We start from the raw sequence: 26,628 nt of genomic DNA on the forward strand, positions 1-26,628 counted from the left end.
TGTCATCAATCAGGAGTAGGGCTGAACGATATGGGACACAAAAAAAAAGTTGTTCTTTTCTTTTCTACAAATATTGCGATTTAGCATGCAATTTTTCAGGAGGAAGTTGATCTTAGATTATTCCCTAAACACAAGAAATGAATTGAATAGTAGTATTCAATAGTACGACCACTGCAACATTTCCTGTAAGCCAAGCCTAAATATTATGATGAATTGATTTGAAGAACAAATGTTTATTTTACCATTGAATTGTAAAAAGGAAAACTTTGAATCACAGTAGAACATTGACATTGATTTAACGTCATGCCTTTTAAAAATGTTATAGTGTATAATGATGCTCTTGCTAGTAGCAGTAGCACTGCTGCCACTGTCAGCTGAGTATAAAGTGGAGAGTGACAAGTGATACTTTTAATCACCAAGATGCGAGTATAAAAGCGGATGAAATGCTATACTATATTAAATGTTGATTCTTCTCGTCAATTACAGTAAAAGTTTTAAATAGATTCACTTGCTACGTGACGTGGCACGGTGAATGACGGGTTAGTACATCTGCCTCACAGTTCTGAGGACTGGGGTTCAAATTCCAAATAGGCCTCGCCTATGTGGAGTTTGCATGTTCTCACCCTGCCTGCGTGGGTTTTCTCCGGGTAGTCCGGTTTCCTCCTACATTCCAAAAACATGGATGTTAGGTTAATTGATGATTCTAAATTGGGCATAGGTGTGCATGAGAGTGTGAATGATTGTTTTTCTATATCTGCCCTGGCAACCAATTCAGGGTGTATCCCGCTTCTCCCCCAGACTCAGCTGAGAAAGGCTCCATAAGGAAAATGGAAAACGGTGGAGATGTTATTTGATAATCCTCAAGGAGGATCTTAGAGACTTTATACACAATTTTCTTTACTAGACTGGCCTGCCTGCATGTCCAGACCTGTCTCCCATTGAAAATGTGTGGCGCATTATGAAGCGTAAAATACGACGACAGAGACCCCGGACTGTTGAACAGCTGAAGCTGTACATCAAGCAAGAATGGGAAAGAATTCCACCTACAAAGCTTCAACAATTAGTGTCCTCAGTTCCCAAACGTTTATTGAATGTTGTTAAAAGAAAAGGTGATGTAACACAGTGGTAAACATGACCCTGTCCCTGCTTTTTTGGAACGTGTTGCAGCCATAAAATTCTAAGTTAATGATTATTTGCTAAAAACAATAGAGTTTATCAGTTTGATCATGAAATACCTTGTCTTTGTAGTGTTTTCAATTAAATATAGGTTGAACATGATTTGTAATTCATTGTATTCAGCTCAGCATGACAAACAAAGTGGGATTAGCAGCTTGTGCATTGATGAAGAAGGCAGCTAGCTAGCTGCGATAACTGATGTAAATTGCAGGACACATTGACCATCGACACTTCAAACGTACGTCCCGGTAATAAATATGCATGCAATTCGGCACCAAGCGGCATCGGGTCTTGTCTTCCCCGATGCGCCACTCCCTGCAGCTGGGAAAGCCCGTGAGCCTGACTCCCTATAGCCAGCAGCGGCTGGATGGCAGATTGAAGCATTTTACAAAGCGGGGGCGAAACTAAACCGTTAACACCGTTCACGCACGGCAGAATGAGCGCGCTCGATTTAACTTTTATCAGGAAGGGCTTTTGAGTTTTGACGCAGGCAATTTTGATTCGCCAGTGTGGCGAACGTGGGCAATATTCGCTTCGCCGCATTCTGTTTCAATTAGCCACTAGGCTTGTGTTGTTCCCATACCGGTGTACTCGGGGAAGCAGATGGTCAGCGGGCTCTGGGTGATCTTCTCCTGAAACAGGTCCTTCTTGTTGAGGAAGAGGATGATGGACGTCTCTGTGAACCACTTGTTGTTGCAGATGGAGTCAAACAGCTTCATGCTCTCGTGCATCCGATTCTGGGCGGGATGCACACAAGGGTGAGCACAGAGAGAGATGTTATTGGGGAGTCAAGTTTGAAATCCTGCTAAAAGGCTTGGGATGAAAGAAATTGAAAATATGACAGAAACATCTTAGTACAAAACTTTTCGCTTTATATATTTAGTACAATTTGGAAAGCGACCAACATTTTCAGGAAGAATGTCTCAAGTTTAAAAAAAACAAAAACAAGGAGCGACCCTTTTACAGCAAATAGTGAAAATGTGCAAGTAATTGACACCCCCCTAAATAAGGCGTCAACACACCCCTTTTCTATGAAACAGGGCGATGGCCTGGCTAACTGAAGCTCAACCCGATAGAACACCAATTCCTTGTAGGTGAATTCGCGAGAAGCAAATCACATACCTGTAGAGGAAATCTAATATGATGAGCCCGATGGTTAGATCCTAACACTAGTATTGCCATAATTTTCACAGTTCCTGTTACTGATGCACTTTTCTGCATCGTTCATTTCCTAATAAAGTATTGATGCCCCACTTTGCTAAAAAGAAACATTTCAGCTCTTATTTTAGATGTCATTCAATCTGTTCCTGTTTACACAAAACATAAGCACTTTATTTTGTCCCTTATTGTACCATGAATTTAAGACTGAGGTACGTACCGAACTGTGAATTTTGGCATATCGACACAACGCCAGGTATTATACTTCATAAGTGGCCTCCTGAGGGCAGCTATAACGATGAAAACAAGTTGGACACCCATGATCTAAAGCAGGGGTCTCAAACTCATTGTTGTCACGGGCCACATTGTAGTTATGACTTCCCTCGGAGGGCCGCTACGACTGTGAACCCATATAAATGAAAGATTACCTCATACACTGTAATTACATACAGTATACGGAACACATTGATGAACAACCAGTTTTGCAATCAGAAGCCTATAAAAACATGTTTTTCAACTATCAAATTTATTTTCAAAGGGCCATTGGTAACAAAAAAAAATGCTTGCAAATATCTCAAATGGTATTACACCAGAACACAATGAGCAATTTGTATTTGCTTTTGCGGGCCACATAAAATGATGTGGCGGGCCGGATCTGGCCCCCGGGCCACCATTTTGACACCCGTGATCTGAAGGACTAACTCCACAATTGTGCTTTTTTTTCTGATGCCATTACAGAAGGGTACCAGTGCGACAATGACCATAAAACAGGAAATGGATCACTTTGAAATATAGGAAAGCAACAGCAGTCCTGGCTGCTCAGTATAATAAGGCTAAAGTGACAAGTTTGTCTCAATAATAAAAAAACACACTTATTATATTACTAACAATAATTAAGAATGTTAGAGTGTGAAGCATGACAGCAACTTGCCTCCGTTAATCCTCACATAATAAAAAGGTAAGTCGTTTCATTTTACCAGCCTTTGTTTAGCTTTATAACACAGCAGTTGACTTTTTACACTTGTATGACAGTTAAGACTGTTTAAAAGCACTATGTATTAATTCAACACTATGAGCAACCCTCTCAACTTCGTTAAACGCTACAGACCCTGAGTGTGTCATTGGGCCCCCGCTTTAACCACGCCCCCAAAAAGGAAGAAGGAAAGCTTAAATGGTGAAAAACAGTTTCACACTATAGCTCCAAAATGGAGGACCACATAATTCTCAATCGTTGCACGTTTTCAGCAATTATCTTCAAACACATAATGTATGCTCTTTAAATTCACTTTAGAGCGTCTTTAAAGAGTGACAGTCACAGTGCAACTCAGGAAAAGATGAATTCCATTGCCATCATTTCTATGGGAAAAATCTTATATAGTTGAAACTAATCTAAATGTGAATATAACACAGGATGATCACCATCAATGAATGTATTGTGTTTGATCGCAGAGGTTCCCCTGGAATTACAGTACCGTGAAAAAGTATTGGTCGCCTTTTCAAATTCTTGTATTTTTGCGTAGTTTCCCCACTTTAATGTTTATGGTTATCAACAAATTGAAATATAAGACAAATATAAGCCAAGAGAACCTAAAATGCAGTTTTTAAATGGTGATTTCATTCATTAAGGAAAAAAATAAAAAAGTTACCTGGTCCTGTTTGAAAAAAGTAATGGCCCCTAAACCAAATAAATGGTTGGGCCATCCTCAGCAGCAAGCCTTGACGTTAACTAGGCCACTCCAAAACCTTCATTTTGTTTTTTTAAGCCATTCAAAAGTTGACTTGCTGGTGTGTTTTGGATCATTATCCTGCTGCAGAACCCAAGTGCGCTTCAGCTTGAGGTCACAAACTAATGGCTGAACATTCTCCTACAGGATTTTCTGTTAAAAGAGCAGAATTCATGGTTCCATCAATCACAGCAAGTTGTCCAGGTCCTGAATGGGAGAAGCAGCCCAAGACCATCACACTACCACCACCATGTTTGACTGTTGGTATGATGTTCTTTTTCTGAAATGGTGTGCTACATTTACACCAGATGTAACGAGAAAAACACTTTCAAAAAAGCTCAACTTTCATCTCGTCAGTCCATGTAATATTTTCCCCAGATGATTTTTTTTTTTTGTGTGTGCAAAAGTAAGACAAGCCTTTATGCAGTTCTTTAGAAGTTGTCCTGAGTTCCTCTGTGGCCTCCTGGATGAGTCATTGCTGTTCTCTTGGGGTAATCTTTGTAGGCCGGCCACTCCTGGGAAGGTTCACCACAATTCGATGTTTTCTCCATGTGGGGATAATGGCTCTCCCGGTGGTTCTCTGGATTCCGTAAGATTTAGAAATGCCCTTGGGATATCGACCCTTGGGATATCTTTCCAGACTGACAGATGTCAATTACTTCATTTCTCGCTTGTTCTGGAATTTCTTTGGATCGTGTCAGTTTTGTTGCAGCTTTTTTAGATTATTTGTCCAACTTGATTTTGACAGGACAGATTGTGTTTAAGTGATTTCTTGATTGAACAGGTCTGGAGGTAATCTGGAGGTGTGGGTGTGATCAGTGAAAATTAACCAAACGTTTGGATTAGCCACAATTAATTCATGATTTAACAAAGGAGGTAATTACCTTTTCACACAGGGCCAGGTAACTTTGAATCGTTTTTTTTCCCCTTAATAAATGAAATCACCATTTAAAAACAGCATTTTAAGTTCACTTGGGTGATATTTGTCTGTTATTTACATTTGTTTGATGAGCTGAAACAAAGTAGGGAAACTGCAAAAATGTAAGAATTTGAGAAGGGGGCCAATACGTTTTCACAGCACTGTATATTTTAATGATTTCCTATGGGTAATAAATAAAACAAACGCTTGAGGTGCTACTGGAGCTCCCAATGTCGTGAACTCACCATCTCCTCATCTTCAGCCAAGACCAGGTCGTAGGCACTCATGGCCACACAGAATATGATGGCTGTGACGCCCTCAAAACAGTGGATCCACTTCTTCCTTTCTGAGCGCTGGCCTCCAACATCAAACATCCTGCAAACACACAATACACGCGCACAACCCTTAAGAGTTTTGGGGGGAAAACATGAGGGGCCACACAACATGGCTTCCATGTTTCCCTCTGCAGAATTGTCAACACAGCCTGGTCCTCTCTGTGATTTCTGTGAGAAGCTGCTTTGGAAAAACAACCCTAAAACAGGCTGTGGCAGTAAGTTTTTAAACCCATTTGACTTATTCATGATGGTGTGTGCGTGCAAGGTGCTAATCTGAAGCTTTTCCAGCTGCAAAAGGTGTGACGTGAGGACAGAGATGGTGTTTGATGAAACGATATTTTCACGGGCAGAGTTTGGTTAGTTAGAGACTAGCTCTGGGCTGAGTAAGCACAACTCATTATAACACTGACACACTTTAGAAGGCTTTATAGCTGCTCAGCTGTGTGTGTCCTTGCAGAGCCTCAGCCAAGATAAACAGTAACATTGCATGGACCTGCTTTATGTCCTCACTCCGAAATAAGACATCCTGACAGAATTATGAGTCTTAATTATTACATAGGGATACACAAGACAAAAATTATTTGTTTGTGTTCTCCTAACGGTATAGTGTGCAAATATCATGCATGGGTAATGAAGATACAGCCACCGGTCACAACACTTAGGTCAACCAGCACCTTGTAAGGGTCGGGTTCATCAAAATTTTCAGTTTTGATTTGACAATATTGGAGAGGTTTTCAGTTGGCAGCGGTGTGGACCAAATCTCACAGATGGTGTTTCTAATATTCTGGTTGCCTAGATCAGTGGTGCTTAAACTGGGGTCCCAGGGAAAAATGTCTCCCTTGTAGAGGGTTTGGTAACCTCTTATTCAGATGCACGAGAGAGGAAAACTGTGCAGTTTACATCACAGTAAACTACAACCACAATAAACAATAAAACCTGAGCATTATTATGTGTAAAGGCAGATTTTTTTCATACATCTGTATTAGATCTTATTCATTTGTGATGGTGTATGTAATGCTGTGGCCCGTGAGATGCAGGTTGTCTGTTTGTTTTAATTACTTGAGAAATTAAAGCATATTGAGTGCAGATGACACAATGGGGGATTTTATTCTGTATAACTTTCTGGGATTACTCAAGTGAACAACAGACTACTAACTGCAAACCAGACATCTCTTTTCATTTGCATATAAGCCATGCATAGGTGTGAGAAAAACTGTTTAATAAGTAGCTGGGCCATCTCCAACATTTTAGCACAGAGAAAACATCCCTTTGTGTTGGAGAACATGATCTTTAGCCAGTTCTGTAGTGTAAACAATGTCACACGCCACTGCATTATTTTGTTACTGGGGTCATCCTTCTGAGTGAATGAGTGACTTAAGAGCATTATGTAAATGAAATGCTACACAAGTGTATAGTGTGGCGTGAAGAGTATTACTTGAAGTGCAGGTCTTTAAAGGTGAAGTGTGTTTCCACAATGCCTGTGGTCTTGACTCGGGTTCGCAGCACATCTTGCTGTGTGGGGATGTAATCAGGCTTGGCTATCCTCTCCAAATCGTTCAAATAGCTGTGGTAGGAGAGTGCAAAAAAAAAATAAATAAATAAATAAATAGATAAAAAAGAGATTCAATATTCAGCAACTCAAGAGAGGTGTGTGTGCGCGTTCTGGGATGGAGGGAAAGGTTTCTTCAGGTTAAAAGCCCCGTGTGCTCTCTCACACAGGCCTGAGAAAAACTGAAAGGAGCTCATGCTGGCTGGGCAGCAACACTGGCAGAACACTGACGACCAAACAGTCCAGTTCGAATTTATGACCCAATTGCAGGACTGCATATCAACATGGACCGATTACACGACAGCTCCCAAATAAGAGGTTGAAATATGGTTTAAAGCTGGAGTGGGCAGACTTTTGTGCTCAAAGGCAACATTTGATTTTTAAAATGGATATTCATTCGTGTATACATAAAGTGGTGTGAAAGTCTTTGCTCCGTTCCTGATTTCTTTTTTTTTTTTTTTTTTGCATGTTTGTCTTTCTTAAATGTGTCCCATCATGAAACAAATTTAAATATTAGTCAAAGACAACACAAGTAAACAGTAAATGCACTTTGTAAATGAAGGTTTTTATTATTATGGGAGAAAAAAAGTGATTGCCCCTGAAACCTATTAACTGGTTGGGCCACCCTGAGCAGCAGCAACTGCAATCAAGCATTTGTGATGACTTTAATGAGTCTCTTACAGCGCTGTGGAGGAATTTTGGCCAACTCATTTTTGCAGAATTGTTTGATTTCAGCCACACTGGAGGGTTTTCGAGCATGAACCGTCTTTTTAAGGTACAGTTACAGTTAAGTTGAATTTAACTTCTAAGTACAACACATTTGTAGTTAATCTTGAAAAACTGTTAGTTTCTAAACATTTATTTAAGCGCCATGTTAATGTTCAAACTGCACATCCTGTTACAGAGGCTGACAGTAAAAGTGGGCAGTTTATTGGGACTTTTGGTCATTACATTTACAGGAAGTGAAGGAGTTAGCAGTTGTAACAGCTTCCATTCTCCTTGGAAGATTTTCATCAAGTTTTGAGTGTCTGTGGAAATTTTTTCCTAAGCATCCTGTCACATGTCGTGGGGCGTATCTGTGGGAATGTTTGTCCATTACTGTTTGATGGGGTTGAGGTGGAAAGTTCTATTGACAACAAACGATTCTAAACATGTTTTTATAGACCTTGTGTATGTGTCGATTCTCAGTCATCCAGGTCATGGTAATCCTCAAAGGCTGAATCAAGGCAACTGGACATGTTCTTATTTGTTGAAGACATTTCAACTTTAATCCAAAAGGCTTCTTCAGTTCCAGAATTTTAGGTGTGGAGTCTTCCTTTTATGCTTCCGCGGGTGTGTTCCTTGAGGGCGGTCAACAGTAGGTTGTTTTTGCTGCCTGGTGTGATTGGTGAAACGGCTGCCTTGCATACTAATCCATTGGTCACACGTTTTGTTGCAAAATAGCTCGTTAGGGCCACATTTCCCGTTGAATGAGGCGATCTTTGGAGGGAGAGCTGTCAGGACATTGTTATATGCAGACAATGTCTCAAACCTCCTCCTTTGTTTAGAGATGACTTTTCCAGTTTGACATAGATGGCTTCTCTTATACCTTCGTTACACCAGCAGTTCTCCCTATCTAGAATTTGGACATTGTTGTCTTCCAAGGAGTGGCCTGTTCTTCTTGAGATAGGAAATGAACCGCTGATTCTGGAGGGTCCGGAACCGGCCTTTGACGCTGCGCCACACGTCTGTGAGCTTGCTGTTGCTTCATCTCCTCGATGTGGAGATCTCCTCACTGCATTGCACCGCATAAACAACATTTGGACTGAAGTAGTCTTCTGGATTAGTCGTGAAACGTCTTCAACAAACAAGAACAGTCCAGTTGTGTTGATTCTAACTTTACGGATTTATAGACTTTGCTTTATACACTGGGGGTTAGCAATGATGGAACTGAAAATGGTCTTCCCACAAAATTGGTAGCATAAATTGTCCAAAATATTAAGACTTAAGATTCCGGGGAACAAAGGGTTATATAGCCTAATGCCTTATTGATCATCTAAATGATAAGAAGGTATGTCCCAACACTTTTGCCCATCAAAGTGACATTATTTTTCAAGGATCAAGGACACGTCATGGTGATTCAGCATTAAAATGAGGGAGACACACGCAGTACTCATTTCTGTGCCAAACATTTGATATTACTAAAATGTGTTTACAAAAAATCATCTTCACTTGAATCTCATATACAGCAAGGTTAATTCATTTCAGTACAGCAATTCTATTGAAAAAGTCATACTATAAAGATTAATTAAACACATAAAAATACTTTTAAGAAGGCCCATTTTTCACTAATTTGGGATTTTTTGCATTAAAATTGTGAAAAAATAAAACGAAATATTTCTCTTTATGTAGAGTTTATTTTGAACTTCTGAAGCTTTTTTCATAATATTCACATTTATTTAGATGTACCAATAGAGAATAGCAAATCAGTCAAGAATAGTGAATAAATAGTGACAGCAATATTGTAGTGGTTGCAGGTTTATAGTAGAAAAGTTCTAACATTAAGATCTCTTCACAATAAAGGCTAACATTAGCCTTCCCTAATGTTCAATCAAAAATTCATATGATGGTCATATTTTCAGAATCTGTTCAAAAAGCAGAAAGGTCTCTGTCAACGTCACCTTGCTTCCCTTCTCCAGCTCCCTGCAGAGCTGCGATATAAATTATTATATTCCTTGTGTGTTTTGGACATACTTGCCAAATAAAGATGATTCTGATTCTGATGATCCAACACCAGATCCATTCTCTCTCGCTCCCTGTGGGCTTGTCATGAAGCCACAGTGAAACATTTGTCCACTTTCCTTGCTACTAAATGTGAGGACACGCGTTTTCAGGTCTCCTCGGCTTTAGCTCTAAGGAAGTCATAATATTTTCACAGGCCTCGAGTATTAAACAGAGATGAGTGCAGTTAAATCCTTCCGCAGGGCAAGGAAAAAAAGATGAGTTCCTTTTATTCCCCTTTTTCTGCTACATTTCAGGCAGCGGCGCATCCCTCATCACTAGCAGCCTTTCACTATTCTTGCCTTAGGCGCTACGTTATTACACTTCCAATAATGGATGGGCGTCACTGAGGTAGAGCTGAGGATGGCCGTGTTACTGCACAAGAGAGTGGACGTAGGGGCAAATGTTCTGAAAAGCCACGCAATGTAAATACAATTGTAAAAAAACAATTAATAGATAGTGTGACTTTTTCATGAATATCTCCAACATATGGCATCATATTGTATATGGTCTAGACTGTAGCGTTTAGGAGGTCTGCCCTTGTGAGGATCAGTGATCGAATTTCAGCTACAGCCTTCCTGTGTCCTCCCCGTGCTTGCGTGGGGTTTCTCCAGTACTTTTCCCCCACATTCACAGTGCTGTGGGAAAAGTGTTTGCTCACCTTTCTGATTTCTTATATTTTTGGATGTTTGTCACACTTAAATGTATTTCCATCAAACACATTTTAAGATTAGTCAAAGACAACACGAGTAAACACAAAATCCACTTTTTAAATGTTTTTTTTATTGTCACGAGAGAAAAACAAATCCAAACCTACATATGGCCCTGTGCGAAAAAGTGATTGCCCCCTCAACCTAATAACTGGTTGGGCCACGCTTACCAGCAACAACTGCCATCAAATTTTTGCGATAACTGGCAACGAGTCTCTTACAGCGCTGTGGAGAGATTTTGGCCCACTCATCTTTGCAGAATTGCTGTATTTCAGCCACATTGCAGCCTTTGCAAGGTCAGGCCACATCATCTCAACAGGATTCAGGTCAGGACTTTGACTAGGCCATGCCAAAGTCTTCATTTTATTTTTCTTCAGCCATTCAGAGGTGGACTTGCTGGTGTTTTTTGGATCAGTGTCCTGCTGCAGAACCCAAGTTCGTTTCAGCTTGAGGTCACGAACAGAAGGCCGGACATTCTCAATCAGGATTTTTTGATAGACAGCAGAATTCATGATTCAATTTAGCACAGCAAGTCAAACCTCAGAGTACTTCCCCAAAAGTCATCAAGATGTCTTCTGGCAAAACTGAGATGAGCCTTAATGTTCTTTTTGTTCAGCAATGGTTTGTCTTGAAACATTTTTGCCCAGTCTTTTTCTTATGGTTTAGTCATGAACACTTACCTCAATTGAGGCTACAGTTCTTTGGATGTTGTTGTGGGGTCTTTTGTGACCTCTGAGTCGTCGCTGCGCTCTAGGGTTAATTTTGGCCACTCCTGGGAAGGTTCACCACTGCTCTATCTTTTTGCTATTTGTGGATAATGGCTCTCACTGTGGTTTGCTTGAGTCCCAAAGCCACTTCATTTTGTCAGCCATGTCCTATTTAAGTGATTTCTTGACTGAGAACAGGTGTGGCAGTATCAGGCCTGGGTGTGGCTAGAGAAATTGAACTCTGGAATGCTTAACCACAGTTACTTTATGTTTTAAGGCGGGGAAACTCACTTTTTCACACAGGGTCATGTAGTTTTGGATTTTTTAAACCATTTAAAAACATTTTTTTTTGTTTACTTGTGTTGTCTGACTAATATTTTTTTTTTCATGATGGGAACAATTTAGGCGGCACGGTGTCACGATGAGAACAATTTCGGCGGAACGGTGTCGACTGGTCAGCGCATCTGCCACACAGTTCTGAAGACCCGGGTTCAAATCCGGCCTCGCCTGTGTGGAGTTTGCACGTTATCCCCGTGCCTGCGTGGGTTTTCTCTGGGGACTCCGGTTTCCTCCCACATCCCCAAAACATGCTTGATAGGTTAACTGAAAACTCTAAATTGCCCGTAGGTGTGATTGTGAGTGTGAATGGTTGTTTGTTTATATGTGCCCTGCAATTGACTGGCGTCCAGTTCAGGGTGTATCCTGCCTCTGGCCCAGAGTCAGCTGGGATAGGCTCCAGCACACCCGCGACCCTAGTGAGGATTAACGGTACAGCGAATGGATGGAAACATTTAAGTGTAACAAACAGGGAAAAACAAACAAACCAAAAAATCAGGAAGGGGGCAAACACTTGTTCACACCACTGTATATTAGGTTCATTAAAGACTAAATTGTCCATAGGTGTGAATGGTTATTTGACTATATGTGTCCTCTACCTCTAGCCGCAGTGCACCAACAACTCTAATGAGGATAAGTGTGATAGAAAATGGATGGTCACTCACTAGGAAGCAGAGTCATTGAGCTGATACTCTCGGGCCCGTGTGAAGCAGCTCTGGACACCGCCGTCGGCCCACAGTCGCTGGATGACATTTGACAAGTCGTCCGGCAAGATGCCCTGCTCCTCCGCGGCTGCAGACAGGGCAAACAGTTGGCGGGCATCGTCCTGACAACACAAAACAAACACATCAGACATCACATCATCACTGAGGAATTGCAGGATGACATTTTCTGGGATGAAGAGACTCAACCTCGATGAAGCAACACAATCACACGGGACAATTGATGCTATTCAAATCAAGAATGCGAATGTAGGGGGGCTTTACTACTACTCTCGATGGGATTCAGTTTGCTTCCTCATGAGTTTAAACGAAGTTTGAACACACTGCGAGTAGGCTAACGCAGGTGTCCTCAACTACCGGGCTGCAGACCGGTACTGGGCTGCACAGAGAGACTGACCAAAAAGTATGATGATCTTTATCAGAGTCTGAAAGTAATTTGATTTTGAAAATAAGGTGCCGGTGCCTGTGTCTATGTCAAAAAGTTCACCTCAATGATATGAAACGGGAAAACCTAAGTCCACAAGCTACCAAAAACGAGTAATGAAACAAACCTGTTTGGAGAGCTTGAAAAAGGAAAACAGGCCAAATAAGGAGATAAAATTATTGCCTGCAATTGTCAAGAAAAAGAAAGCTATATTTAAAAGGACAATATCGGCAGTCCTACCTACTAGTTGACACATCAAACCAAACCTACTCTGAATAATGTCTCGACAGGCTCACAAATGAGGCAATGACCCCATCAAAACTGCTTCGACACATGTAGCCCAAGCACCCGGCATTAAAAGACAAGCCTCTGGAGTTTTTTGAAAGTAGAAAAAAGATTACCCCAAGATGGGGCTTGTTCGTTGAAAAGAAACAAGTGCAGGGCTTGCACTACAGTAATTACAACAACTAAATTCACAGTGCAATGGTGAGTTGCATATTTATTCATTTGGTTTTATTTGTTTCTGAGCCGGTCCATCAAAATATGTCTTTACATGAAACTGATCCTTGGTGCAAAAAATGGGACTACAGGGCTAAGCATGTAAGATACATAAAAGAAATTGATAGGCAAACTAATCAGGATGAAGTTGGTTGATGCGTTCTTACAGTTAAGTGTTGTATTGAACCAAAAAAGGGAAGTAGTGATTAAAAACTCAGCCACAAACTTCCTGTGTCAATAGGCACCAACACAGTGGGCTCATCTTGTTTCTCCTTTTGCAACTTCCTATGTCCTCACTGCTCGGTTTAAATGCTAGCGCCTCCCACCATAAATTCCATCGAGGAGTCGAGGAGAGTGACAGAGGAGCGAAGCGAAAGGAGGACAAATGTTTGTAGAAAGCGGTCCTCGATGATGTAATTTAATGGAGACCGCAACGATATCACGTCACTGACGTGTGTCACAAATCATTGGTCTCCGTGGCTAAATTATTATTATTGCCACGTGTCCACTTTATACTTAAATTAAAGTCAAATATGATTAGTATTTTTACTCTTCAAAACTTTGCAAATGCAGAGACAACGTGGGTGGTCATCCCCAGCGCCTCGATCTCAATTAGTCCGTGGAACCTCCTCACTGCTGGATCTTCGCACCTTGATGCGTGGTTAAAACAACTGAGACACACTGTGGCATTAGCTCGGGTGTATGGGTGCCACCAAAGATCCCTCGGACATCCGGGAGGGGACCAGATAACTAGCAACCCTTTATTGCTCAGTGACTGTTTTTATCAATGTCTTTATGTCTCAAAAGTGTTCCCTGTCAATTGACTGTTGTCGTACTAGAGAGGCTCCAACTACCGGAGACAAATTCCTTGTGTGTTTTTTGGACATACTTGGCAAATAAAGATGATTCTGATGAGGTGGCTCGGGCATCTGATTAGGATGCCTTCTGTACGCCTCCCTGGAGAGGTGTTCCGCGCCATGTTCCACCGGGAGGAGACCCCGGGCACAACCCAGGACAAGCTGGAGAGACTATATCTCCCGGCTGGCCTGAGAATGCCTCTGGATCCCCCCGGAAGAGCTGGATAAAGTGGCTGGGGAGAGGGAAGTCTGTGCTTCCCTACGAAAGCTACTGCCCTTGCGACCCGACCTCGGATAAGCGGAAGAAAATGGATGGCTGGATGGATGGATAAAGAATGAATATGCTGGGGATTACTGTATTTTTGTTGTTTTTTATATGAATATTCATAATAATTCACTAAACAAGTAGATTTGGCATTAACTTACATGAAGACTTCCTTCCTATCAAGTTCTCTCTCAGGTCACAGAGTTACATCCTTGAGTGCTAATAACTCAACTACTAGATAAATAAAGCAACATTATTTGTGAGATGTTGAGATGCCACTATAGGATGACAGAGGAGATGGTGCATTTTTCAAATCGGTCATGGCACAGTTATTGCACAGGCAAATGAATGCAGTGGATGCGTGAATATTTGCTCGCAAAATGTCAGTTCAGTCATCAATTAGGATGACAAGCTTGAATAAATGAAAGGTTTTTTTTCTATTACAATGCTAAATTGTGAGTGTGAAAATCAAATGGGAAGTTTTACTACAGTGTTTTACCATTCCAGGTGAATTAAAACACAAAAAGATGAAAGCATGCCACAGCAGCAGTCCATGTTCAATATATTTTCTCCTTTATTTATTTATTGTTGAGTTCTCTGTGCATTTTTTACATACTTCCATCATGTCCCTGGGTGGTCACCTGTTGAAAGGTTGTCCTTTACAGCCTCTCAAAGCAGCACAGGAACATGTGCAGGGACAGAACGTGCAGTCTGTCTAAAGAATCTACAGCTCACACTTGATTTCCTGGTGGAGACTGTAACATTTCCCTTGAGAGAGAATTGTTGCTATGTAAATTCCACAGAACAAAATCCTTGGGGTACGATATGAGTGTTAAAGATGAACGCAAGAGAGCGGATTTGATGGCGATTAGAAGAGATTATATCGATGGGCAGAAAAGCTAAGTTTTACTGCACTCGAGCAGGTTCCCTGAAGATGTATTTAAAGCCTCATTCTTATTACGCAACAGGTCAGCCTCACATTACTCTGGTCTCTGGTACTTAAAGTAGGTAGTCATATTCCAAAAAGCCAGCTATAAAACCATAATACAAAACTGAATAATGATTGGCCCTACCGCCCTTGCAGCCTCCTCGTAGTCGATCTTGAGGTTGGCCATGGCTTTGACGATGGCCATGATTGACTGGATGGTGTTGCTGTACACAACTGCCCTGTACTGCTTGCATTCCTCTTCTGAGTAGCCATCCTCATGGATAATCCTGTAAACAAAAACCAGAAAATCGGTAAAAAAAAAAAAAAAAAAAAAAAAAAAAAGAAAAAAAAAGAAAGGAAGCATATAATTTAATGTTAACAATATTGTATGAAATGTAGATTTAAAATAATCATGTATTTTTCTAACACTCCGAAAAGGCAATGAAATGTGGCGGTATTAGATTAAATGCCAGAAATTTGATGCCTACAACATCTTAAACCCACTTTATGATGATTTTTATAAACAAATCAGTGTCGTGTTAAACACAACAAGGCTAAAACAACCAATAAAATCATGTTTTATAAAGTCACGTTTTGCCATATTCCATGCAGTGAAAGCAAGTGACCTTACTTTGTTTTACTACATATCAAGAGCCCACAACCTTGGGATTATAAAGCTAATATTTTTAGCAGATAATTTAAATACATGTCCATATTCATGGAGCATAGTCTGATGGATGCAGGTCAAAATTGATTGACTAATTAGACTTAATCAAATTATGAATTATACGGATGTGACGTCAATGTTAAAACTTAAATGCGATACTTTAAGGACATTGTGAGTTAGTGGAAACATGTCAGTGCGCTTGGCGCACGGTGGTGGACTGGTTAGCAAATCTGCCTCAAAGTTGTGAGGACCGGGATTCAAACCCCGGCCCCGCCTGTGTGTAGTTTGCATGTTCTCCCCGTGCCTGCGTGGGTTTTCTCCAGGTACTCTGGTTTCCGCCCACATCCCCAAAATATGCAGGGTAGGTTAATTGAAGACTCTAAATTGCCAGTAGGTATGACGCTGAGTATGAATGGCTGTTTGTTTATATGTGGCCTGCGATTGGGTGGCGGCCAGTTCAGGATGTACCCAGCCTCTCGCCCGGAGATAGCTGGGATAGGCTCCAGTACGCCAGCGACCCTAGTGAGGATAAGCGGAACGGAAGATGAATGTATGTCAGTGCTTTCTTTGTCCTCAGAAGTTGGAAAATGAGCAAAAGATATGTGAATTCTAAGTAATCATCATAGGAAGCTATTGTCCCAGGGGATGGGCATCTGACTACATTACCTTAATCAACGATGGGTAAAATAACTAAATGGGTGAGAAAGTTTCTGGCTGAATCTTATCAAACACTGTTTTGATACCAGTGTTGTTTTAAGCAAAAACAATGTTGCTTAGAGAAGTTGCCAGAAGTCTCTGCTAGGATGAAGGGCGAGTTTATAGGACAGTGGTGAGGCCAGCCACGATGCATGGCTTAGAGGCACGGCAAATACAACAGGAAGCAGAGCTGGAGGTGGCAGAAATGAAGATGTTGAGGTTCTCTCTAGGAGTGACCAGGTTGGACAGGATTAGAAATGAGCTCATCAAAGGGACAGCCAACAGATGTTTTGGAGACCAAGTTAGAGAGAGCAGACTTGAATGGTTTGGACATGTCTGGAGGAAAGATTGTGATGAGGATGGAGCTGCCAGGCAAGAGCGCTAGAAGAAGACCTAAGAGAAGGTTGATAGATGTAGTGAGGAAGACATAAGGGCACTTGGTGTTAGAGAGGAGGATGCAGAAGATAGGCTTGTAAGTAAAAGGATGACGGGTTCCTCTGCTACTCGGGGAACCTTTTTTCTGATTGGCTGACAAGTTTCAGTTGAAAATATCCACCAATAAAGTTCGTGTGGGGCAAAATTCCCAGAGGTTCTCCAAGTCGATTTCTCAAAATTACCATGACATTTCAACTGGAGTCACTTGCTCTAAAACGTAAATAGAGTAAATGGAACATTATTCGTGAGAAGAGCAGTGTGGGCAGTAGAGTAGGTCATGTAATTTAGTAATTTTTTTTCCCCAGAATTTCTTTGTTTTAGAGGCATTTGGAGAGCTCATTCCACATTAGTTAGAAAACTGCATAATGATGGCGGCAACTTGTCACATTGCTATTTTAAGCAAAGAATATTTGAACTAACCGTCACTATCCAATATTTTTAGAATAAATTATTATATCGATACCTGGGTTCAAATCCAGTCGCCCCTGTGTGGAGTTTGCATGTTGCCTGTGTAGATTTTCTCTGGGTTCTCCGGTTTCCTTCCACGTCCCAAAAACATGCATGGTAGGTTAACTGAAGACTAAATAGGTGTGAATGTGAGTGTGAATGGTTGTTTATATGTGCCCTGCGATTGGCTGGCGACCAGTTCAGGGTGTATCCCGTCTCTCGCCCAAAGATAGCTGGGATAGGCTCCAGCACGCCCGCGACCCTTGTGAAGATAAGCCGAATGGAAAATGGATGGATGGTTATTGTAGCCATCATTCGATTGATTTATCGATTAATTGAATACAAATTTATTCTGTATTAAAGTTTATTGCAAATGGTTTTTTTCCCCCGGAGTTCTGTTTATTAACTGATTATTGTTGTTTATGTGATATTGTTTAATAATTAAACAATCCCAAATAACAATTAGGAAATATCACACAAGAGGAAGTGATGTACTCACCAACCTTTTTTAAACCGAGCTACTTCTTGGGTCCTGATTAATGCAAAGAGATATTAGTTTGATATATACTGTACTTCTGAGGCTGCTAAAGGTTCAACTACGTCAGTTAAAGGTTATACATACTACAGTTTGCAAATAATTATTTTTGCAATAGATTAAAATGACTATTATAATGTTAGAAAGTAGGGAAAAATTTTGATTCTTGTTTTCCAATGTAAAAACTGATGCCTTATTTTGATTAAACAGAAAATATATTTAGTCTGCTTTCATTAAGGACAACAGAAATAAGAGAATATTTACCGGTGAGAGGCTGAAATCAGACGATTTGGAAGATTTTAAGTTAAACAATAGCTCTAAACGATTTTTCGATGATCAACAGTTAAAAATACTTTATTAGTCAATTAATTGGGACACCTCTAATTTGACAGAACACACATACTTTATCCTCGCCGAAGAACAACTAATATTTCTGCAGCCTACTGAGGAGTTTTGACCCGCTCCATGTACGTCTGCATTATGATGCCTCCAGGGGGCCAAAGCACGCACACCAGAAGGAGCAGCACTATCCATCCATCCATCCATTTTTCTCCGCTTATCAGAGGTTGGGTCACATGGGCAGCAGCCTCAGCAGGGAAGCCCAGACTTCTCGCTTCCCAACCACTTCCTCCAGCTCTTCTGAGGGGATGCCGAGGCGTTCCCAGGCCAGCCGAGAGACAATCTCTCCAGGGGGTCTTCTCCTCCCGGTGGGACGTGCCCGGAACTCTGAGGCGGGCTCCTCTATCTCTGTGTTTGAGGTCACCGAGGTTGTGAGGGTTGGACTCCGCCAAGGCTGCCCTTTGTCACCGATTCTGTTCATAACTTATGGACAGAATTTCAAGGCGCAGGCAAGGCGTAGATGGGGTCCGGTTTGGTGGCCTCAGTATTGTATCTCTGCTTTTTGCAGATGTGGTTCTGTTGGCTTCATCAAGCCGTGACCTACAACTCTCACTGGAGCAGTTCGCAGCAGAGTGTGAAGCGGCTGGGATGAGAATCAGCACCTCCAAATGTGAGACCATGGTCCTCAGTCGGAAAAGGGTGGCGTGCCCTCTCCAGGTCGGGGATGAGATCCTGCCCCAAGTGGATGAGTTCAAGTATCTTGGGGTCTTATTCACGAGTGAGGGAAGAATAGAACGGGAGATCGACAGGCGGATCGGTGCAGCGTCTGCAGTGATGCGGACTTTGTATCGGTCCGTTGTGGTGAAGAAGGAGCTAAGCTGAAAGGCGAAGCTCTCAATTTACCGGTCGATCCAGGACACGCTGGAGGGACAACATCCTTCGGCTGGCCTGGGAACGCCTGGAGATCCCCCCGGAAGAGATGGATGAAGTGGCTGGGGAGAGGGAAGTCTGGGCGTCCCTGCTGGAGCTGTTGCTCTCACGACCCGACCTCAGATAAGCGGTAGAAAATGGATGAATGGATGGATGAACAACTGAATACATCCATCCATTTTCTGAGCCGCTTCTCCTCTCTAGGGTCGCAGGGCGCGCTGGAGCCTATCCCAGCTATCATCGGGCAGGAGGCGGGGTACACCCTGAACTGGTTGCCAGCGAATCGCAGGGCACATACAAACAACCAACCATTCGCACTCACATTCACACCTACGGCAATGTAGAGTTGTCAATACACTACAAAGACAAGATTTAAAGTTCAAACTGATACTGTTTTTTGCAAATATTCACTAATTTTGAATTTGATGCCTGCAACAACACGTTCCCAAAAAGCTGGGACACAGGAATGTTTACCACTGTGTTAATCACCTTTCCTTTTAACAACACTCATTGAGCATTTGGGAACTGAGGACGCTAATTATTGAGACTTTGTAGATGGAATTCTTTCCCATTCTTAATTGATGTACAACTCCAGTTGCTCAACAGTCCCAGGTCTCCATGGTTTGCGCCACTCATTTTCAATGGGAGACTGGTCGGGACTGCTGTTAGGCCAGTCGAGTACCCGGACTCTGTTACTATGACGCCATGTTGCTGCAACATCTGCAGAATGTGGCTTGGCATTGTCTTGCTGAAATAAGCAGGGACGTCCCTGAAAAAGACCTTGCTTGGATGGCAGCATATGTTGCGCCAAAACCTCTATGTACAGTCCGTTCCAAAGGTCAATTCTTTTGTTTTTGTTGTATACTGAAGACATTTGGGTTTCAGACCAAAAGATCTGGCTTTGTGGTTCCTTTTTGATGATGAATGGTTTGCATCTTGTGGTATGGCCACTATATTTCTTTTCTCCAAGTCTTCTTCCAACAGTGGATTGTGATACCTTCACCCCTGACCTTTGGAGGTTGGCAGTGATGTCACTGACTGTTGTTTTTGGGTCTTTCTTCACAGCTCTCACAATGTTTCTGTCATCAAGTGCTGCTGATACCCTTGGCCGACGTGTTCGATGTCTGTTGCTCAGTACACCAGTAGTTTCTTTTTCAGGAAATTTACAAATTGTTGAATTGGCTATGCCCAATGTTTGTGCAATAGCTCTGATCGATTTTCCCTCCTCTCAGCTTCAAAATGGTTTGCTCTTCTCCCATTGACAGCTCTCTGATTTCATGTTTGCTCAACGGCTAATGCAGTTTTCACAGGTGAAACCCAAAGCCAAAACCACGCACTAATGTTTAAGCAATCAATCTAAAAGGCAACACCTGAGCAACTAGAACACAGGTGTCAAACTGGTGGCCCGGGGGCCAGATGTGGCCCCGCCACGTCATTTTATGTGGCCCGCGAGAGTGTGCATCGACTTTGTGTTTCTTGCTAAAATACCAAAATTTAAAATTGTATTCACTTAAAAATATTTAGATATTGCGAGCATTTTTTGTTACCAATCCCACTTTCAAAATAAAATTGATTCACACTGTAGTTAGTTTTTACTGGTTTGTGATTTCAAAAGTAATTATCCATGTATTTGTGTATATGTAATAATATGAGGCAATCATACATTCATATGGGTTTGCAGCCATAACGGCCCTCCCGAGTGGAACCATAACTGTGATGTGGTCCGCGACAACAATGAGTTAAGACATCCCTGAACTAGAAACACCCATCAGTCACATGTTCTACTACTTTTGCTCACTTGAAAAGTGGGTGGCTTCAAACAAAAGGTGCACTGTCCTCAGTTGTTGAACACATCTAGATGTAAATACCATGAAATAAAAGCTGGAATTCTGAACTTTTTTCTCATATTCATCGACTGATCTGAAACCCAAATGTCTTCAGTATACAACAAAAACAAAGGAATTGACCTTGCTGTTCCAATACTTTTGGATGAGAGTGTACCTTTCAGGATTAATGGTGCCTTCACAGATGTGCAAGTTACCCATGGCATCGGCACTGACACACAACCACATACCATCACAGATGCTGGCTTTTGAACTTTCCATGATAACAATCCGGATGGTCCTTTTGCTCTTTGGCCCGGAAGACATGACGTCCATGATTTCCAAAAACAATTTGAAATGAGGACTTGTCAGACCATAGCACACTTTTCCACTTTGCGTCAATCCATCTCAGATGAGCTTGGGCCCAGAGAAGTCCGCAGTGTTTCTGGATGTTGATGTATGGGCGGACCACTAAGGTGGACCTCGCCTCGGGATGGGAACTGAAAACCAGTTCTTTTGAGAAGGTTAGGCCGCTTAAAGCGCCTCGTTCTTGGGTATGATTTGGTCGATGCAGTAGAGGGAATAGCAGGGAACGAGAGGAGATTACAGAGGGGAAAAAAAAAAAAAAAAAAAAAAAGAAATTACGAACCGGTGGTTTTACCGGGGCTCAGCCGCTTAAAAAGCCTCGTTCTCGGCCGTGATAGGACTCACGTCATGGTGAGAATGATGGAAGATCAAGGAGGAGAAAAAAATTCCAAGTGTTGAGGTCACCCAATGAAAATCAATGGGAGAATTTATATGGAATCTGGTCGATAAACAGTATCAGTAATGAAATCGGACCAGCTAAACTCTAATCAATGGACGTCCAAAACTTTGCTTCTAGCCAAAAGTCAGCTGGGATAGGCTCCAGCTCACCAGTGACCCTAATGATGAGAATCGATGGGCATGCTATTTAATGTGCTCTGGCATTTATGTGTTCCCTTAATTTTTTGAGCAGTGTCTTTGAGAATATTTGTGGTGGCTTTGAATCCTTGTATGGCCATGACTTGAAATGTGATCCAACTACATACTGAAATGACACTTTAATTCTCAAGTATCTAACAGATTTAAATTGTATAATTACTTGAGGGAGGGGGGAAAAGAAAGAAATCAAACTGAAAAAAAACTCACTTCATCTGCTTTACGATGGTACTCTTTCCAGACTCCCCAGCACCTGCAAAGAGAACAAAAACAGGCAGAGATTAAAAATACACTCCTGTTGGACGGGAAATATAAACAGTCGAGCCGAGAGGCCTTCTCACATCTGGAAAGTCTGTCCAGCTCCCCTCTTTCTACCTCCCTGCTCTCATTTACATCCTGCTCACTAGATATGCACCACAGTTACACCCAGCTGACACTGTAGTATGAATTTAAAACAGTTTTGAGCCGTTTTAAGTTCACGGTGGAATGTCCCATGCCAGGCCGAGCACTACAGAGTATCAGGCATCCTATTGTGCTCTTTTCATTTCTGACAAGTCCCTTCATCATTTTAATGGAAATGCCTTGGACTGACAGAGTAAACATAGCAGAGGGTAAGAAAAGCCCGAACAGCCCGAGGCGACCAGAGAGAGCTCATCTGCCACAAGGAATGCAATACCACACACACACACACACACACACACACGCGCGTACGCACGCACACACACACACACACACGCACGCACACACACACACACACACACACACACACACACACACGCGTACAGGGTGCCTGTCAGTGCACTAGCCCAGGGTAAAGTCCCTCAATGTACCCTACTAGGCTGTGAGTAGCACGCACATCCACAGGGAAACCTCTGTGTAAGAATAGGCCAGGATGGTTTGCACATAGAGCTGTCAGCTCCAACTAAAATATGGAATAAGAGCTCAGATTCCTCTATCGGACCACAGCGTGCTGCCTACCTACTAATAAGTACACTTTTAACACTACTACACTACACTAATGCCACATGTAATTTATTGTAAATGTGTGGCTGTCATAAGAGATAAGTTAGACGACAGTGCATCCCCACATAACAGATCCATTAGAAGAGCTGTATCAATGTATCAATCAATGCTCAGACATAGTCAGCGAGGTCTTAATATGATGTTAGATGTGAGGATAAGCGGTATGGAAAATGGATGTTAACTATTGTGGTTGCAGTTTGCTGTGGTGTAGAATTGCACTGCATCATCATCATCTGATAGATGTTTCTATCAATATTTCATACTTCATAAAACAACCAAAATAGAAAAAACACTAAATCCTAAACAAATTGTTAAAATAATTCCTCTGTGACAGAGCCTATCAAAATGGACCCTTATTAGCTTTAACAAGACCATAAGAATAACACTATATACAAAAATAATTATAGAATGTTCTTGTGGAGCTCAAGTGTATGTGCAGGTGTACCTAATGCTGTGGCCACCGAATGCACACCTACAGTCTGCGAGCTAATCAGTTTGCAAACAACACCCAGAATGACACACTCATCCATTTGCTGCACAGACAGAGAGCAATATTGTTAAGCAGGTAGGGAAGAGGAGAAAGAAACATTCTCTGCAACTGGCAGAATCCCACAGTGTCAATTCAAACTGTCAAGTGATTCCTCAATGAAGTGGGTATAAATACAATGCCAGCTGGCTGAATGCAAATCTGAAGTTTATTATTAAGTCTGACTGCAAATGGTCACGAAGCCCATGATTTGTGTTAATATGCACAGTTATTGCTTCTGGTAACTCTCGTTTCAATTATATATTAGCATGGAGGAAATAAGCTACCTTGCTCGAGTGCAACAGTCTACAATTCTGTCTCTAAATGTTTATTTGGTTGAGGGACTAATAGAAGAGGATTCACGAAGGCACGTGTGCACACACACATGAATGCATGAATGCCAAGACACGCCCAGCTAAAAATACTGAAAGATAACGGTTGGCTGATTAACCCCAATAAACCGCCCAATGAGTGTTGAAATCTCGTGCATACTATCGTGTTGAATACGTTATTTTTTATTACTGTACAATCTAAGACTGGACAGGAAGAGTAATTAAGTTGATCAATTGATTAACTATTATTGTGTGCAACTGACTACTCATGTTTTGGTACAATTGAATCAAAATGGAGTGCAGAACTTGTCTGCAACCAGGAGGCACGCTGATGATACAGCATAAACCAGCTTGCCATCTCAAAACCACACGGTCTTTGTATGTCTTTCATGCCAAATAAAATTGATCACAGTTAAAAATCTCTATTAAAAAAGTGTCAATTTTCCCCATTAAGGAAATGTAGTAAAATGCTCATTTGAATAAATGTTAACATCCTTTCTTTTGCTGGGAGATTTTCAGTGAGCATGTAATTACAGAGAGGAAAGTACAAGTCCAGTACTGATGTGTATGGTTTAAATATTTCATTCACTTGGGAGCTGAAAGTAAAAGGCTCCCAACAACTGCACAGGCGGATGTGCTTTAATCACACAGTGTGTAGGCTTTCTGAAGGACTGGGATCATTTATTAATGGAGGCATAACTGAAGGAAACGCACATTTAGTAGAACGGTTGGGACTTGATACAAAGTGAGAAGTCTCTAATGTGATCTGAAGGGGCAATTCCACTCAAGGATCAGAGCGACTAGCAGATGCTTGAGGTTCTGTGCCAAAAATCAGTGATAGGAAGTGTGACAGCAGGACCAATAGCGTGTGCTGTGCTGCATTAGCTCCATCTCTACGGTTTGGATCACAGCTGCAGTGGTTTAAAAACACACACACACACACACACACTTTCAACATGACCTTTTTCAAAAGACCAACCTGCACATTGGTGCAACAAAGATATTGCTGCATTTGACGAGGGCTGCAACGAGTACTCGAATGTTTTGACGACTTCAAGTAGAAGAAATGCTCAATGATTTTTTTCTGCCTCGGGGATCTGCTTATTTAAGTCATTGACTGCCAGTTCTCCCACTTTGATACTATTAGTATATCCAGCAGCTGTCTGTTAATGGCAGAAAGGGGATAAACTGTCTCAAGTTTAACCGAGCAGACAGAGTAGCACGAAAATAAATTGTAATGACGAAGTAGTTTTTAAGTCGCCGTGCTGTCACATTATGCTGTCACATCCTAAAACATTAACCACCCTAAAACATTAAGCTCAGCTCAAGTGGAGTTGCACAACAGGCTCCTTATGCCTTTTTTAATGAATGAATGTGTGTTTTACTTACTTTTGTTTGAAATTGCCTCACTGAAAATATTTCTAGACAAGAAAATACAGTTTGCTGCTCAACGTGAATTTAAGAAAAAACATTTGATTATATCATAGAAAAAAAATTGGTCATTCATTTAAGTGAAATGCGGTTCCAATAATAAAGTAGCCCCAAATGAAATTAAAATGTATTAATTCAATAAATCATTAACAAAATTTTTATTATTACCAAAATTATTGCTGCGATAAACCGGCCGTCACACCCCCTTTTTTCCAAATTTTCCAAATGAGACTGCTTCTCATTTCGGCTCATTCGGACGAATTCCCTAATAGCATTTTGTATTGGGGACCAATTCTTTTTGTCTAACTTTCCAGGGGGTGGCACTGCATCTGTTCTGATTCATGAAATTAAGACATGTACCTGGCAGTAGCTCATTGCCAATTGTTGGCATGTTTGCATGGTTTCTAGAAGTTTCCAAGTAAAAGTTGGACATAAAAGTGAAAAGAATGAGGTCATTATCCCAGTGTTTTGTGCCAAGCCCATTTGTCATTAGCTTTAAATAATCATCTTGTTCTTTTATCTTTCTGCAGTGCCTGCTAATTGCATCAGCATCATGGGACCCACCACACAATGCTACGCAGCGGGGACGGGATGAAATAGGTGGGCATGTTGTTTTGAGCAAGCGTTGACCCATCGCGGTGGGGCTTGGGAGCCGGGACACAAAGGCAGCAGTGTGGGTCCCTGCGAGTAAAGAACACAGGCCCGCTGTTGATGTGGCCATCATTCCAAACGGTGCAACGGGATCACAGCGGTTACTCACACTTTTCAAGATCATTCGGTGGCTACAAGAAAAGACTTGCGATGACATGACTGAGAAGTACAGGGAGACAAGTGATTTAAGTACTTGTACATTGTTGTTAAATATTTTTTTTCCAATTCTGATTTATAGGAAAGCAATTAATATTGTATATTTTATAATTGCATAAACTCCCAATTTAGCTCTGTTCCATGACTAAAATTCTCAATTGGACATTTTCTTCTAAATCCTAATGATGCAATACTGTAAAAGAATTTTGGGGCACCTCTTAAATACATAGAGAAGCCTATCCTAAAATTTGTTATATTTTTAAAAATGTATTTTGAATTTATTACACTTATTCGTGTCCTTCAAGCGGAAATTAAGTTGATGTTTAGTAGCAGTTAACCAGTTTACTTACATGGATTTGTCTCAACGTTTTGTACCGTTTCCATATATTGTACACTTACTTGTCATCAAACTTTACAATCTACCCCCGCTCTGGTTAGAGCAAGTACTTGTATCTTACAACTTCTATGATAAAGTTTTCATGAGCACACATTTTTTGTCTGTATATTATTAGACCTAACATTTTGGCTACGCAGATCGAACTTCACTTCGTGACACTGCCCTCAATCCTCACCGCCAGTCCTGAGGCATCGCTGGTATGAATCTTTAAA

At 41.4% G+C, this 26,628-nt stretch overlaps 1 protein-coding gene across 3 annotated transcripts in view; it reads right to left on the reverse strand.

Moving 5' to 3' along the window:
- The window catches only part of LOC133408224 (guanine nucleotide-binding protein G(i) subunit alpha-2-like), a 63,160-nt gene that overhangs the window by 3,284 nt on the left and 33,248 nt on the right, over positions 1 to 26,628 (reverse strand). For all 3 annotated transcript variants that reach the window (XM_061686779.1, XM_061686778.1, XM_061686780.1), the window contains 6 exons: positions 22,111 to 22,153; positions 15,214 to 15,355; positions 12,040 to 12,200; positions 6,748 to 6,876; positions 5,223 to 5,352; positions 1,760 to 1,913 (listed from right to left, as the gene is read on the reverse strand). In XM_061686779.1, the coding sequence (XP_061542763.1) occupies positions 1,760 to 1,913; positions 5,223 to 5,352; positions 6,748 to 6,876; positions 12,040 to 12,200; positions 15,214 to 15,355; positions 22,111 to 22,153 (759 nt within the window). The remainder of the gene's footprint in view (positions 1 to 1,759; positions 1,914 to 5,222; positions 5,353 to 6,747; positions 6,877 to 12,039; positions 12,201 to 15,213; positions 15,356 to 22,110; positions 22,154 to 26,628) is intronic.

The sequence above is a fragment of the Phycodurus eques genome, chromosome 10 (genome assembly GCF_024500275.1).
Source record: "Phycodurus eques isolate BA_2022a chromosome 10, UOR_Pequ_1.1, whole genome shotgun sequence".
NCBI classification, from domain to species: domain Eukaryota; kingdom Metazoa; phylum Chordata; class Actinopteri; order Syngnathiformes; family Syngnathidae; genus Phycodurus; species Phycodurus eques.